The sequence below is a fragment of the Gopherus evgoodei genome, chromosome 2, assembly GCF_007399415.2.
Source record: "Gopherus evgoodei ecotype Sinaloan lineage chromosome 2, rGopEvg1_v1.p, whole genome shotgun sequence".
NCBI classification, from domain to species: domain Eukaryota; kingdom Metazoa; phylum Chordata; order Testudines; family Testudinidae; genus Gopherus; species Gopherus evgoodei.
In genome coordinates this window covers 84,922,714-84,936,935 of record NC_044323.1, presented here as the reverse complement: position 1 = coordinate 84,936,935, position 14,222 = coordinate 84,922,714, and the positions used below count along the sequence as shown (strand labels likewise).

Here is a 14,222-nt window from a genome sequence, read left to right as displayed (position 1 = left end):
CATATAAAGCAGAATGTTCTAATATGGTTTTAGAAGGAAGAAAGGAATAGTTTGTTTCGGAGGTACATCTTCAGTTACATCTATGAGTATGGTTCTATGCTGTAAAATATGTATGTAAAAATGGCACCTTCTTACTCAGAAGTATTTCCCCAGAGATATTCAGAATCACATCTGCTTTAATTATTAATTTACAAAAAAAATTATTCTTGGTAGCATTGCAAAGCAATACAGCACAAGAGTAGAGAGTAAGGGAGAGACAACTGGATTCTGTTTTGCCTTATGAATTGGCAAGAGAATTATTAATTACGGTTCCATGGCAGAAACTTTATTGCTAGCAGTGTGAGAGAAAGAACCCAGCTTAACTTTCAGATTCCAGGTTGAATTTGCAGGAACTGACACTTAGAAAAAGATTTTTCCTTCTAAACTGAACATATTTAATATAGAAACCGTTGAGACACAGTAAATATGGAATCCATTATGCCATTGTATAGTAGCTTTTCAGAACATAACTATTCTAATGTTTGAACAATACACGAAACCACCACCACTCTTATTATCTATTTTATTTGAATGAATGTTGAAGCTTATAAAAGTGAGTTAGAAGCAAGTGAGGCACTGTAGTAGCTAGAAAGAGTCCATGTTAAAATACTCAATACAGCTCTGCCAAATAAACTCACTCCCAACTTGCAATACTGCTAATAGTCTAGTCCTGATTCACAGTCTACAGATCAATAGAGACTGTCACTATACCCAACTGTCTGATAGTTTAGATATGTGGACAAATACCCATTGGGAACTAGATGGTGACAGTCAAAGTCTGTGATCCAGTTCGAGCTAAAACTTCCAGGAAATTCACTATCTTGCAAAAGGCCTGTGCAAAGCCCTCTGTCCAACATAAGATCTTAACATAGAGCTTAAGTGGGTCAGAAGGCCTGGTGCTAACCATACCCTCTGGGATGAATTTCATTCAGTGTTCACCAATAATGCTGACAACATTATTATTTGTGTAATCTCAACAGGCTATTACATAACTGCTTGTGGGCAGCAGGAGGCGGCTCAGAGAGACTAAGAGCAGTTATCCAAATATCTTGCTGGATTATTAGAAAAGTAAGCAATTATAAAAGGCTCGATACTACAGTTCTGTCATAGGCAAGACCACCACTGAGGTCAGTTGAGTTATACCCACATATGAGTGGTAGGATGAGGTGCAAGATGTCTGCGTGCACCAATGCCACATGTTAAAGTGGTATGGAACACACTTCTGTCAAAACTGCCACATGTACACTGTAGCTTGACTGAGATGCAGTACAAGAGAAGGAACGGAGCATAAAATAAGCCCTGAATAAATATTAAAAGAAAATGAAGATGTAACATCAAAATCTCACCAACTAGGCAGACGCTGCTAGGATGAAGGTGTTGCAGGAAATTTTTTTTTGGGGGGGGGGAGCGAAGGGGGAGTGGAGGGGACACTGCCCTGCCCACTTGCTGACCCCAAGAAGAAATGGCAGGAAGGACACAGATTTATTGCAGTAACACACAGTGTTGGCATTTACCAATAGCAGCAGAAGAAAAATCACTTGAAAGAACATGAGAATGCTGAAAAAAGCTGCATTAAATACTACAGGACTGGAAGAGCAGCTATTTCTCATTAGAAAAGAGCTGGTGCTACAGAACTCCTTACACTTGTTAAAATTGAACTGGCTTGGGACTATATGTAGTGGAAATTAGAAAAAGTCATAAAAATCCACAAGGCACATGAACAAAATGAAAACAGATCACTGCCATTTTAGAAGGGTACATGAATTTTTACACAAATAGTTACAGTATAGAACCACACTAATAGGCAAGGCTCAGATTTTGTCATGGATATTTTTAGTAAATATCATGGCTGGGTCACGGGCAATAACAAAAAATTCATGGAAGCTTGTGACCTGTCCCTGATTTTTACTAAAAATATCCATGACAACATGGGAAGGGAGAAGGCCCAATCTCCGCCCGCCAAGGCTGGGCTGTTGTGGGGTCCGCCGTCCCTCCCCCGCCACCTGCTGTGGCTGAGCTGCTGTGGAGGAGTCCCCCACCGTGGCTGGGCTGCTGCAGGGTTCCCTGCTGCCTGCCATGACTTGGCAGCTGTGGGGGGGGGGAGAGAGGAGGGGGTTCCTGCCACCTGCTGTGGCTGGACAGCTGCGGGGAGCCCAGCCTCCTGCAGTGAGTGGGAGCTGCTGGGGGCCTCTGAGAGAGCCGTTGCCTGCCGACAGCAGTCCAGCCCCAGTGCAGAAAATGTCACGGAAGTCTCTGGAAGTCATGGATTCCATGACATAATCGTAGCCCTACTCATAGATATTATCTAAATATGTCCAAATTGTGGGAAAAGCTAAAGGGAAAAAGACCAAAATGATCACTTAGATGCAAGCAAAACTGGAAAAATCAGTCCCAGTAAGTCGAATCGTGAGCATCCATTCCTGAAGAGGTCTTTAAGGCACTTTATTTATTTATTTTTGTATTACAGTAGCACCTACAGGCTCCACTCAAAGATTAAGGCTCATTGTGCCAGGCACCATACAAACAAGTAACAGGAAGACCGTCCATGCTCCACTGACCTCACAATGTAGGTTTACGAAAAGACACAACAACAGGGGCAGAAGAATTGAAAACATAATTAACAAGAACAAGACAACATGCATGGAAGTATCTTTCCCAGAACAGCCCCATATCACTCACGTGATTTCTGAAAGAGACGCTGAGAATCTCATTGAGAAGACATTTGGGCAGATGACTTAACCTTGGATGTCAAGTTTCTGATAGGAGAGGTTGGAAACTGTCCTTCCATACATATCTTTGAGAGCCAGGGGATAGGAGATAACTCCAGGGTAGCAGCCTCTCCTGATCTCTTGTACTAAGCATACATAAATTCTCTAGGAGATAAAATATCCCAGTAGGGTACAGGCACTCATATACCACGATGACAGGTATATTTTAGTATGGAATGAAAACTAGTTTATAATAAACTGCTACACATTTTAAAAGCAGAGTTAAATTCATGCATAAACATACAATAAATAAACCCTAATGCTGTGAAGTATAACAACATGCCACATATGCTAAAGCACCAAGGCAGAGCGTGGGCCAAATTCTGCTCTCATTACAGTGGTAGCTGCACTGAAATTAATGGGGGTATTACGCTGGATATACAACTATATAACACAAAAGAGAATTTAATCCATTGAAGTCAATGGATTAAATTGAGATTAAGGGATTGTTTACAAGAACATTTAGCAGCCAACTGGTGTATGAATCTACTACGCCAGCCTGCTGTGAACTAACTGTTCCTGTGGACCCTGCTGATCCACTTTGATCTGGTCCTCTTTGAAATGAGACTACATCAAAGTGCATTAACTAACTGTTAATGCAGATCAGCAGGGTCCAAATGACAATTTACTTGCAGCAGATTAGTATGAGGATTCACTCCCCAGCTTGCAGCAAACTAAATGTTCTGGTAGAAAAGAAAGAGAAACAGCAGACAGAATCTGACCCTGTACATCTTTGGTTATATTTTAAGGGTTTGGGTTTTTTTGTTTTTGTTTTTTTATGACTAGGGATTGCAAGACAACCTAAAAATGACTCCTCAGCTGTGGATTTCCTTTCTTATTCTCTGATACATCTTGGAGCTAGTGTATAGCTGGTAAATGTGTAGGCAAAATAGCAGGGTTCAAGTTATTTTTACTGACCAGGCTTCTCCAAATTTACTTGCACATACTGGAACTCCATAGCCGAGTTAGGGCCCAGCCATGAAAGGGGCTGAATGCCCTTGCCTGCCACTAAAGTGAGTAGATCTCAAGCACTTGCAGGTTCTAGCTCTTAAAGAAAGACCTGATATCCTGGCTTCACTGAAGTCAATAGGACTTTTGCCATTGACTTCAATGGGGCCAGGATTTCACCTATTATCTTTAAATACAATATTTTTCATGGTCTTCAAAATACTTGTTTATAGGGCAGGATCATATAACATGACAAGGAAAATATACAAAAATAACAAGGAAAATACACTAGTGAAAAAAGATCATCCCAAATAGTTCTTCCATCTATGGTCAAAAGTTGGTATAGATGTATTCTTCATGATCACATCCCATCTACCATTAAACAATGGGTACAGAGATTATGATTACATCTCAAGTTTGCTCTTTATTAAGATAAATGGTTCTTCAAACAGATAGTTTTATCTCAACTTCCTTTTGGGCATGAAAATATGCAGATTGTCCTGAAAACCCTTATCTAGATGAGAGAATACACAAACCATACTTTTTACCTGATTAGCTCTTACTCACACTACGGGCTTGTCTACATCAGAAAGTTGCAGCGCTGGTGAGGGAGTTACAGCGCTGCAACTTAGGAGGTGTACACATCTGCAGGGCACCACCAGCGCTGCAACTCCCTGTTTGCAGCGCTGGCCGTACTCCCGTTTTGTCTCGGGTGTAGAGGATCCAGCGCTGGTGATCCAGCGCTGGTAATCAAGTATAGACACTTACCAGCGCTTTTCTTGACCTCCGTGGAATAAGCAGGTATCGCAGCATACCTGAGGAAGCCTCTGGTAATCAAGCTGGTCTCCTTCCCCGGCTTGCTCTCGCGTTCCCCGAACCCCGAGCAAGCAGGTCTCCTTCCCTGAGGTTTGCTGGGTGGTTCCGGGAACGCGAGAGCAAACCGCGGCGAAGCTGGTCTCCTTTCCCGGTTTGCTCTCGCGTTCCCCGAACCCCGAGCAAGCAGGTCTCCTTCCCTGAGGTTTGCTGGGTGGTTCGGGGAACGCGAGAGCAAACCGCGGCGAAGCTGGTCTCCTTTCCCGGTTTGCTCTCTCGTTCCCGGAACCCCGAGCAAGCAGGTCTCCTTCCCTGCGGTTTGCAGGGGGGTTCGGGGAACGCGAGAGCAAACCGCGGCGAAGCTGGTCTCCTTTCCCGGTTTGCTCTCGCGTTCCCCGAACCCCGAGCAAGCAGGTCTCCTTCCCTGAGGTTTGCTGGGTGGTTCCGGGAACGCGAGAGCAAACCGCGGCGAAGCTGGTCTCCTTTCCCGGTTTGCTCTCTCGTTCCCCGAACAAGCAGGTCTCCTTCCCTGCGGTTTGCAGGGTGGTTCGGGGAACGCGAAAGCAAACCGCGGCGAAGCTGGTCTCCTTTCCCGGTTTGCTCTCGCGTTCCCCGAACCCCCCTTGAAGCCGCCCAACAGCGCTGCAGTGTGGCCACATCTAACACCACTTGCAGCGCTGGTTGCTGTAAGTGTGGCCACTCTGCAGCGCTGGCCCTATACAGCTGTACTAATACAGCTGTAACAACCAGCGCTGCAAAATTTTAGATGTAGACATGGCCTACTACTCACATGGACAAGAACTACTTGTGAGAGAAGAGGTATGCAGGATTGGGCCCTCAAGGAGCAAAAATTGAGAGAGAGAAATTTAACTACTTACTGCATTAATTCTGACTGATCTCCTGCTTCTTGCCATTGAACCTTGTGCAATTTTCAAGACAGAACAAAACTGCTGACAGAAGGAACTTCTCAGAGCAGTTTTTAAAAGGTCATTAGTTAAGTTAGTGTAGTTGTAGCCCTGTGAGTCCCAGTATATTGCAGACAAGGTGGGTGAGGTAATATATTTTATTAAAATAAAATCAAAATACTACTTCACCCACCTTGTCTCTAACTAGCTAAGTCAGTTAAAGCACATTTCAGTTTTTTTTTTTATTATTACCATAATGCCTGGGAACGCCAGGTATGGATCAGGACCCCACTCTACTAGGGATTGTATAAACGGAACAAAAGGAGAGCCTTTGCCCAAAAAGTTTACAATCTAAATTATGGGGCAGTTTGATGCATTAGCATCTTTTGATGCACTGAAATTTAGTGCAAGTTTGCTACTCATCATGGGAAATCCACATACAAAATATCATTACATGCCTCAGAAAATCTGGAGAGTTGGTATGCCCTATTCAATTACTTGGTCCATATTCTGGCAAAACTTCTTCAGAATTTAGCCAAGCTATTACAATTTAGCTGAGCAGACTGAAGGAGTCTCAGTGACAAGTGAGAGCAACTGAATAGCTTTCTTTTTCTAAAGTACCATTTTAAAGAAATCAAACAAGATTATACCCCATATGGCTCAACTTTGAGAGCATACAGTGAAAAACCACACTCATGAAAAGATCAGTGCAGTGTGGCAGTGATCGCACAGGAAAGATTCATGACATTTGACTGAGGGCTTGGCTACACTCGAAACTTCAAAGCGCTGCTGCAGGAGCGCTGCCGCGGCAACACTTTGAAGTGTGAGTGTGGTCGCAGCGCCAGCTCTCTCCCAGCGCTGCACGTACTCCACCTTCTTATGGGGATTAGCTTGCAGAGCTGGGAGCCGCGCTCCCAGCGCTGTGGCACTGTTTACACTGGCGCTTTACAGCGCTGTATCTTGCAGCGCTCAGGGGGGTGTTTTTTTCACACCCCTGAGCTAGAAAGTTGTAGCGCTGTAAAGCGCCAGTGTAGCCAAGGCCTGAGGTTAAAGGCACAGCTTGAAGTATCTCTAACCTGAGCTATAAATGATGATATGAAGGCACAACAGTGGGTCTTTATTTTTTTTTAAACTATGCCTTGTTTTTGTTCATCAGGATTCACTGTTTTCATCCACTTCAAGGAGTTCATCAAGGAATTCCACAACTTCACCCTAAAACAGATTAAAAGATAGCAAGACACATGTTAATTACTTACAGTGGAATGGATGGAAAAGGCTTTACATTTTATTCTAGAACTAGATTGTAGCTGAAGTTGTCAAAAACAGACTGATTTTATATAGCACCTTTCGTTTGCTCAAGATAGTGCAAAGCTTTCAAAAGTAATGAGATAGCCTATTTAAGTGTAGAGCACATGGCTACAGCAATGACTCTATAGTTATGTGCCAGATTTTACAAACTCAGGACCCTGAGTAGTCACTGACACATCCAGATTAGTTTACGCATTAAGGTCCTGATTGAGCAAAATACTAAAGCATAAAACTTCATTTTAAAGTATGAGTAATTCCACTCACTTCAACAGACTACTCACATGACTAAAGTAAGGCATATGCTTAATAGTTTTTGGAAAGATGGGCAGTTAAATCAATCTTTAGACTTTAGAAAAAAACTCAGATCTTGGCAAAGGTAACAAATTTCAAAAGCCTAGTGGAATTAGAAGCTCTGCCAACCAAACCACTTGGGTTCAGAAAGGTTACAAACCCTTCCATGCTAAATCATTGATTAGAATACTGTGCTGCCTTGTTTTTCATTTAAAATATATTGTTTTTACACTTGGCCTATATTTACAGCAAAATATAGGCCTTATCAGAAGAGAATATTACAGTTCACAGCAAGTTTTTATACATAGTTTTTTGTAGTTCAACACACCTGGGATACGTCTACACAGCTGCTGAGAGGGTGCTTCCCAGCAAAGGCTGACAGTCAGGCGCTAGCTCTGCTCAAGCTAGCATGCTAAAAATAGCTGTGAAGGCAGTGTAGCATGGGTGGCGGTTTGGACCAGCTTCCTGAGTGGGTATTCAAGGGGTCCAGGTGAGTTTATACTCAGATGGCTACTCTAAGCTGCTGCTGGACCGCTATTTTTAGCGCACTTCCTTGAGCGGAGCTAGTCTGTCTGTCTCTACCTGCACTGGAAAGCATCCTCCCAGCAGCAATGCAGACACAAGCTAAGGAAACTCGAATTAAAAATGCAGAAGAATGTAATTTAAGGTTGCATTCAAATATCCATTAAATTAAGACGGATGCATCAAGGATTTTCATATGCTGCTCCTCCGCCCCTACTTCTCTGGCCTAGTTTTCCACCAGTGACCTTTGTTCCTGCACTACCTACTCTTCTTTTTACCTACCTTCATTCTAGAGCTGGTCCAAAATTGGAATTTCTGTTAGGTGGGATATTCCAATTTCTTTTTTAGGACAAAAAATATTCCTAATCAGAATGAAAAAGTTGAAATTTCCCATAAAATGAATTTTCCAATAAATAAATAAAAATATAATTTGGGACAATCAACACAATTTGATTTTAACTTTTTAAAATTTTAAATACAAAATTAAAAAATAAAATAACCTTCTAAACAAAATGTTGTTTTGAAATGAAAAATCCGAACACTTTGTTCTGATCAGGTTGAAACATTTAGTTTTGATTTCCACCTTCTTCCCCCGAAAATGAAATTTTGTTGAAATTTACACATTCCTGTAGAACATGGTGGTTTTGATTAATGACATTTTTCAACAGAAAAACAATGCACTGGAAAAATTCTGACCAGCTGTGCCTTGTTCTCAGTTTTTAAAAATGAGAATTTATAAGCTTTGTTTGTAACACATTTATTTGAATTCTCCTCTCTTTTTTGTACTCCCATTCTTTGTCCACTATGTTCATTTTCTAGTTTGTCACATGTAAACTGTTTGGGGCATGGACTGTTTTGTATCATGCTAAATTACGGTACTACAAAATAATAATTTAAAATGTTAACTAGATTTTAACCAAGTTTTTGTCTAGGAATTTATTCATTGAGCATACTGCACACCCAAGTTTATTTCTGCAGTTTCTGAGCCTGGATATTGCTGCAGTCTTCCGTACAGATGGGAAAAGGGTATTATATCCTCTAAGGTCAGTGAAAGGAATTTAAAGCAGAGAGAGGCTCTGTTTATTTTTAATGCAATAGTCACTCTGGCCAGGATTAAAAAAAAATAATATCAGGTTCTTCAGAAGTGTGAATTAGTAAGGACAGAAAAACCTCCAAAAGTGGGATGACAGCTGGCTGGAATAACTGCTGCTCTCATTCCCAAATTCACAGTTCCTTCTTACAGCTTTGTTGGAGTTTAACCAAACTGTGAAGTGGTTTCAGTGGCTTCTGAAGGATGACTGTTTATTTTGTGTTTCGCTCACTTGAAACATGTAAGTATCCAATTCAAAAAAGGTTCAAGAAACAAACATCACCAGTTCTTTTATATTCTCTATTTGTCTTGCTGCAAGCAAGCAGTTTGGGGTTATGGAAAAGGGTATTAAAAACATCTCTGCATAGCAAGAAACTGGTTATTCTTTATTAAAAATAATAATTTGCACTTCTGTAGGGCCTACCATTTGTGAACCTCAAGATACCTTATAAATGTGAATGAATAAAGCCCTACAACACCCTTGTGGGGTGAGTATTATCATCCTAGATATGGAAACTGAGGCACAGAGAAGTTACAGTTCAAATTTTCAAGTATAGGTACCCAAATTTAGAGGCTATCTTGAGGGGCTGATTTCCTGCAGCTCCCATTCATTTTGACTGGGATTTTGGGTATTCAGCACTTCTGAAAGTCATGCTCTAGGGGTGTCCCTGATCTAACTGAGAATGCTTTTTCTATGCCTCAATATTACATTTTAATAAAATGCTAAAACAGGATGACAAAAGGAAATTTTTATCTTTTCAGTAAATATGCAAAGGGAACCTTTAAAAGGTAGGTTATTTTGGGCGGGGAGGGAACATAAAAGTCTGACAGCATTATTTCCAATGACAGCATAGTTTAGAGTGAAGACACAGTGATCTTCACTACTATGATTTTAATAACTCAGTCTCTGCTACCCCGAGAAATAAATCCTGACTACATATATTGTATTGCATTTCTAGAATTTTCCTCACACACTCGCCATTAATACAGTACACTCCAAAGACACTGATGGCCCAAACAAAGTTTACCCCTTTTCCTTTGTACTTGAAAGTCTGCTAATCTCATGTAAAAATGAGTATTACTTAAACCTGAAAAAAGAGATGAAATAAGTTTGACTAAAATCCCAAATTATCTAAAGTTTCTTTTCACAGACTCTGAATATCCAAGGGGAAAAAAAGAGAGACATTTTATCCCCCCATTATGCTAATGCAAATCCATAGGCTCTAACAGAGTTAAACGGATGGAAGGGAGAACAAGATTTGGCTCAACATGTAAAAAATGAATACCCAGAAAAATCTGCTGCAATGCAACAGAAGACTGGTTTAATTTTTCTTTTGAGAAAGCAGCAACTCTAGATTATGTTTGAAGAACACTAAAAGCTGTACCTAAACTCTTTGCCTGCCCCACCCTCATAATGTAAAACATTTATATTTTTGTGCATATTATGGTCTGTGGATGGCATCCACATTAAAAGGCTATCTAGGCTACAATGGTATGTCAGAAGATTTAATTAGATTGTCATGTTAAAGCTATTGATAGACAGATCACTATCCTTGTCCCATTAGCACCCTCACGACAGGGCATCATCCCTTTGTTGGGAATGCGGAGCTGAAATAAAAACGCATTTTAAATTATTGAGGTCAGCAAATACTTCACAGATGTTAATTTGTGGGAAAGTTGCTTGTCAACAGAGCTCTAATAGCTTCCTACTGGCCTGGAGTCCAAGGGCCTGGATGCAGCAAAATATTTAATACCTCCAGCAAGATGCTGGATGCTCTCAATTCCCAATGCTCTCTATGCCTTCTGGATACTAATAGAAAATAAATAATAATATTAAGACAATAAATGTAATGACACCCCTAGTCAGGTTGTCTGTGAGTCTCTAGTGATTCAGCTAAAAGGATTAAGCCCACTGATGCAGAGGCAATAGCAAATCATAAACCTCTGTCTGTAGTCTACCCACTTTGTAGTGGAGACAAAGTCACACGGTATTAATGTGGGTTACACAAATATGGTGCTTAAATCAACAAACATGCTATCCAGATTGCTAAACAACTGCTAAATGGTAGAATAAAAGACTGAGGAAATATTGGGGCCACAACACATATCTTGACAGTACCAAAAAGACAAGTTGCCCATGAAATTCTCAAAATGGGAAATCTGAGTAGTTGGATTTTAAACAAACCTCATTGCTTAGTGTCTCTGCACAATCTAATCCAATTTGATGAGACTTACTGGCATGACAAGCAGTTATAAGTGTAGCCATTGTTTAAAACAAATAAAAATAAAAAAAAAATACGGATCCCTTTGGTTTCAGAGTGATAGCCGTGTTAGTCTGTAGAAGCAAAAAGAACAAGGAGTACATGTGGCACCTTAGAGTATGTCTACACTACGGGATTACTCCAAATTTACAGATTTCCATTTTTGGCAACCGATTGTATAAAGTCGAGTGCATGCGACCACACTAAGTACATTAATTCGGTGGTGTCCGTCCATGTACCGAGGCTAGCGTCGACTTTCAGAGTGTTGCACTGTGGGTAGCTATCCCAGTGCTATCCCATAGTTCCCGTAGTCTCCCCTGCCCATTGGAATTCTGGGTTGAGATCCCAATGCCTGACGGGGCCAAAAATTTGTTGCAGGTAGTTATGGGCAAATGTCGTCAGTCAATCCTCCCTCCGTGAAAGCAATGGCAGACAATCATTTCGCGCCCTTTTCCCTGGATTGCTCGGGCAGATGCCATAGCATGGCAACCATGGAGCCCGTTCAGCCTTTTTTCACTGTCACTGTATGTCTACTGGATGCTGCTGACAGACGCAGTACTGCAGCACTACACAGCAGCATCCCTTTGCCTTTGCAAGTTAGCAAAGAGGGTTACCAGCCATACTGTACCGTCTGCTGCTTTTCAAATTGACAAAGACGGTTACCAGTCATACTGTACCATCTGCCGCTGTCATGGGTGCTCCTGGCTGGCCTCGGTGAGGTTGGTCAGGGGCTTCTGGACCAAAAGGGAATGACTCCCAAAGTCATTCTCTTCTTTAAGTTCTGTCTAATAGAGAGTCAGTCCTGCCTAGAATATCAGGCAAGCCTACTAAAGAACCAGAGAGGCAAACGGCTGCTCCGGGTCAGAGCCCCAGACATTCCGCAGAAATGATGATCTGCATGCCATTCTAGGGGGTGCCCTTACAACAACCCCACCCATTGCTTCCCTCCTTCCCCATCCCTTCTGCGCTACCATGGCAGTTATCCCCCCATTTATGTGATGAAGTAATAAAGAATGCATGAATAAGAAACAATGCTGACTTTATTGCCTCTGCAAGCAGAGATCAAAGAGGGGAGGGGAGGGCGGTTGGCTTACAGCAAAGTAGAGTGAACCACCAATCTGCACTTGCTCAGCCTATAGCTGAAAATGGGAATCTGTGATAAGCACTAGGATAGAAGCACAGGCAGGACTGAATCTCCATTTGTGTGTAGGACTTTGGTTGACACTGGTAAAATACAAAATGTCCCAGGATATGTATGCTGGGGAACAGTTCTAAATGGCAGCTTAATTTTTTTATTTGCAGCAAAATGTAGAGGTCTAAGTATCTGATTGTGAGCCCTGGTAGCAAGGGGTAGGCTGGGGTAGGTGCGACCAGGCGGTGCTGCCGGCTGGGAGAGCAGCCTGAGGCAGAAGTCTCCAGATGGCATGATATTCCAGGCAGGACTGAATCTCCATTACACAAAACTTAAAGAAGAGAATGACCTGGAGTCATTCCCATTTTTGTCCAGGCACCCCTGACTGACCTCACCAAAGCCAGCCAGGAGCACCCACGGGACAACGATGATGGATACCAGTCATACTGCACTGTCTGCCATCCGCAAGGCAAGGCAAGGAGATACTGCTGTGTAGCGCTGCAGCAACGCGTCTGCCAGCAGTATCCAGTAGACATACGGTGACAGTGAAAAAAGGTGAGAAACGATTTTTTTCCTTTTGCTTTCAAGGGAGGGAGGGAAGGGAGGCTAATGACATATAACCTGAAACACCCGCAACAATGTTTTTGACCCTTCAGGCATTGGGAGCTCAACCCAGAATTCAAATGGTTTTCAGAGAGTGCAGGAACTGTGGGATAGCTACAGTCGTCAGCTGCCCCTCCCTCCGTGAGCGTCCATTTGATTCTATGGCTTTCTGGTACGTTTGTCTCAGCTCCTTAAGTTTCACGCTGTGTTAAGTCCCTCTGTCCATCATGGGCTTGAAGATTTTTCAAATGTTTTGGCATTTCGTCTTTTGGAACAGAGTTCTAATAGAACAGATTCATCTTCCCATACAGAGATCAGATTTAGTATCTCCCATACGGTCCATGCTGGAGCTCTTTTTTGATTCTGGGACTGCATGGTCACTTGTGCTGATCAGTTCTCACGCTGGGCAAACAGGAAATAAAATTCAAAAGTTCGCGGGGCTTTTCCTGTCTACCTGGCCAGTGCATCAAGTTCAGAGTGCTGTCCAGAGCAGTCACAGTGGTGCACTGTGGGATAGCTCCCAGAGGCCAACAGCATCGAATTGCGGCAACACTAACCCTAATTTGAAATGGCAATGTCAATTTCAGCGCTACTCCCCTTGTCAGGGAGGAGTACAGAAATCAATTTTAAGAGCCCTTTATGTCGACAAAAATGGCTTGGTTGTGTGGATGGGTGCAGGGTTAATTCGCTTTAACACTGATAAATTCAACATAAACTCGTAATGTAGACCAGGCCTTAGAGACTAACAAATTTATTTGAGCATAAGCTTTTGTGGGCTAAAACCCAGAATCTGCAACGGATAGGGTAACACACTGGGTTTGAAGTTTTACCCCATGTCCATGTGTCACTGCTGTCCATTTCCAATACATTACACATACAACACAAGGAGAGAAAGAAATAAAATACAATCTTTTAGGAGAAACAGCCAGCTATTAAAATGAACAGGATAGAGAAAAAAAAATTTGTTAATATAGCTGTCTCAGTCCATTTGGGGCTGATGGTCCAGCACTGTCTTTTCCTTGGCTAGTACACCTAAACATTGTAATAGCGACCATTAGCACTCTTATCCCCCTCACCTCCACCCTCTTTCAGGCCCTTTGGGCACAAAGGGCAGATGTTTTTCCTTTGGCTGCCAAAAATGAACACTAGTTTCTGCATGGCAAATATGAGTCACTCTTTTATGTCACTGCCTCTTAATATAATCTGCTTTAACATTTCTTATTGTGGACTGGAAAGACTGTGGGGAAAACAACTTTTCTGTAATAACCCATGCTTTCCATACAGATCATTGACAGTATTTTGTACAGGAATTTCATATGTCATGAAGCATGTTTGGTTGCACAGCAGTATCACAGAATATTAAAATAATGCATTACTATGATGTGGCAAAATGGCCGATGTTGGTATGGTGGTTCCCATGTTTTTCTTGGCAGGTGGGGTGGGGCTAGGATGCCACCCCTTTCCCCCACTCTTGGGGCACCAAGGGCCCTGCTAGTGGCCTGGGAAGGTGATAGGGGAGGGAAGCAAGGAAAGGGTCTGGGT

General features: G+C 42.2%; 1 protein-coding gene across 2 annotated transcripts in view; it reads right to left on the bottom strand.

Moving 5' to 3' along the window:
- Positions 1-2,460: 2,460 nt before the first annotated feature.
- The window catches only part of CRTAP (cartilage associated protein), a 40,630-nt gene continuing 28,868 nt past the window's right edge, over positions 2,461-14,222 (bottom strand). Inside the window, exons 7-8 of one of the 2 annotated variants that reach the window (XR_003998869.1) lie at positions 6,550-6,685; positions 2,461-2,912 (exon numbers count right to left, since the gene is read on the bottom strand). Coding sequence is in view for 1 of the 2 variants with exons in the window: in XM_030551220.1 (XP_030407080.1) it covers positions 6,626-6,685 (60 nt within the window). In the remaining variant the exon portion in view is untranslated. Of the gene's footprint in view, positions 2,913-6,445; positions 6,686-14,222 lie in introns of those variants that run through there. The other variant, XM_030551220.1, reaches the window with a different exon arrangement.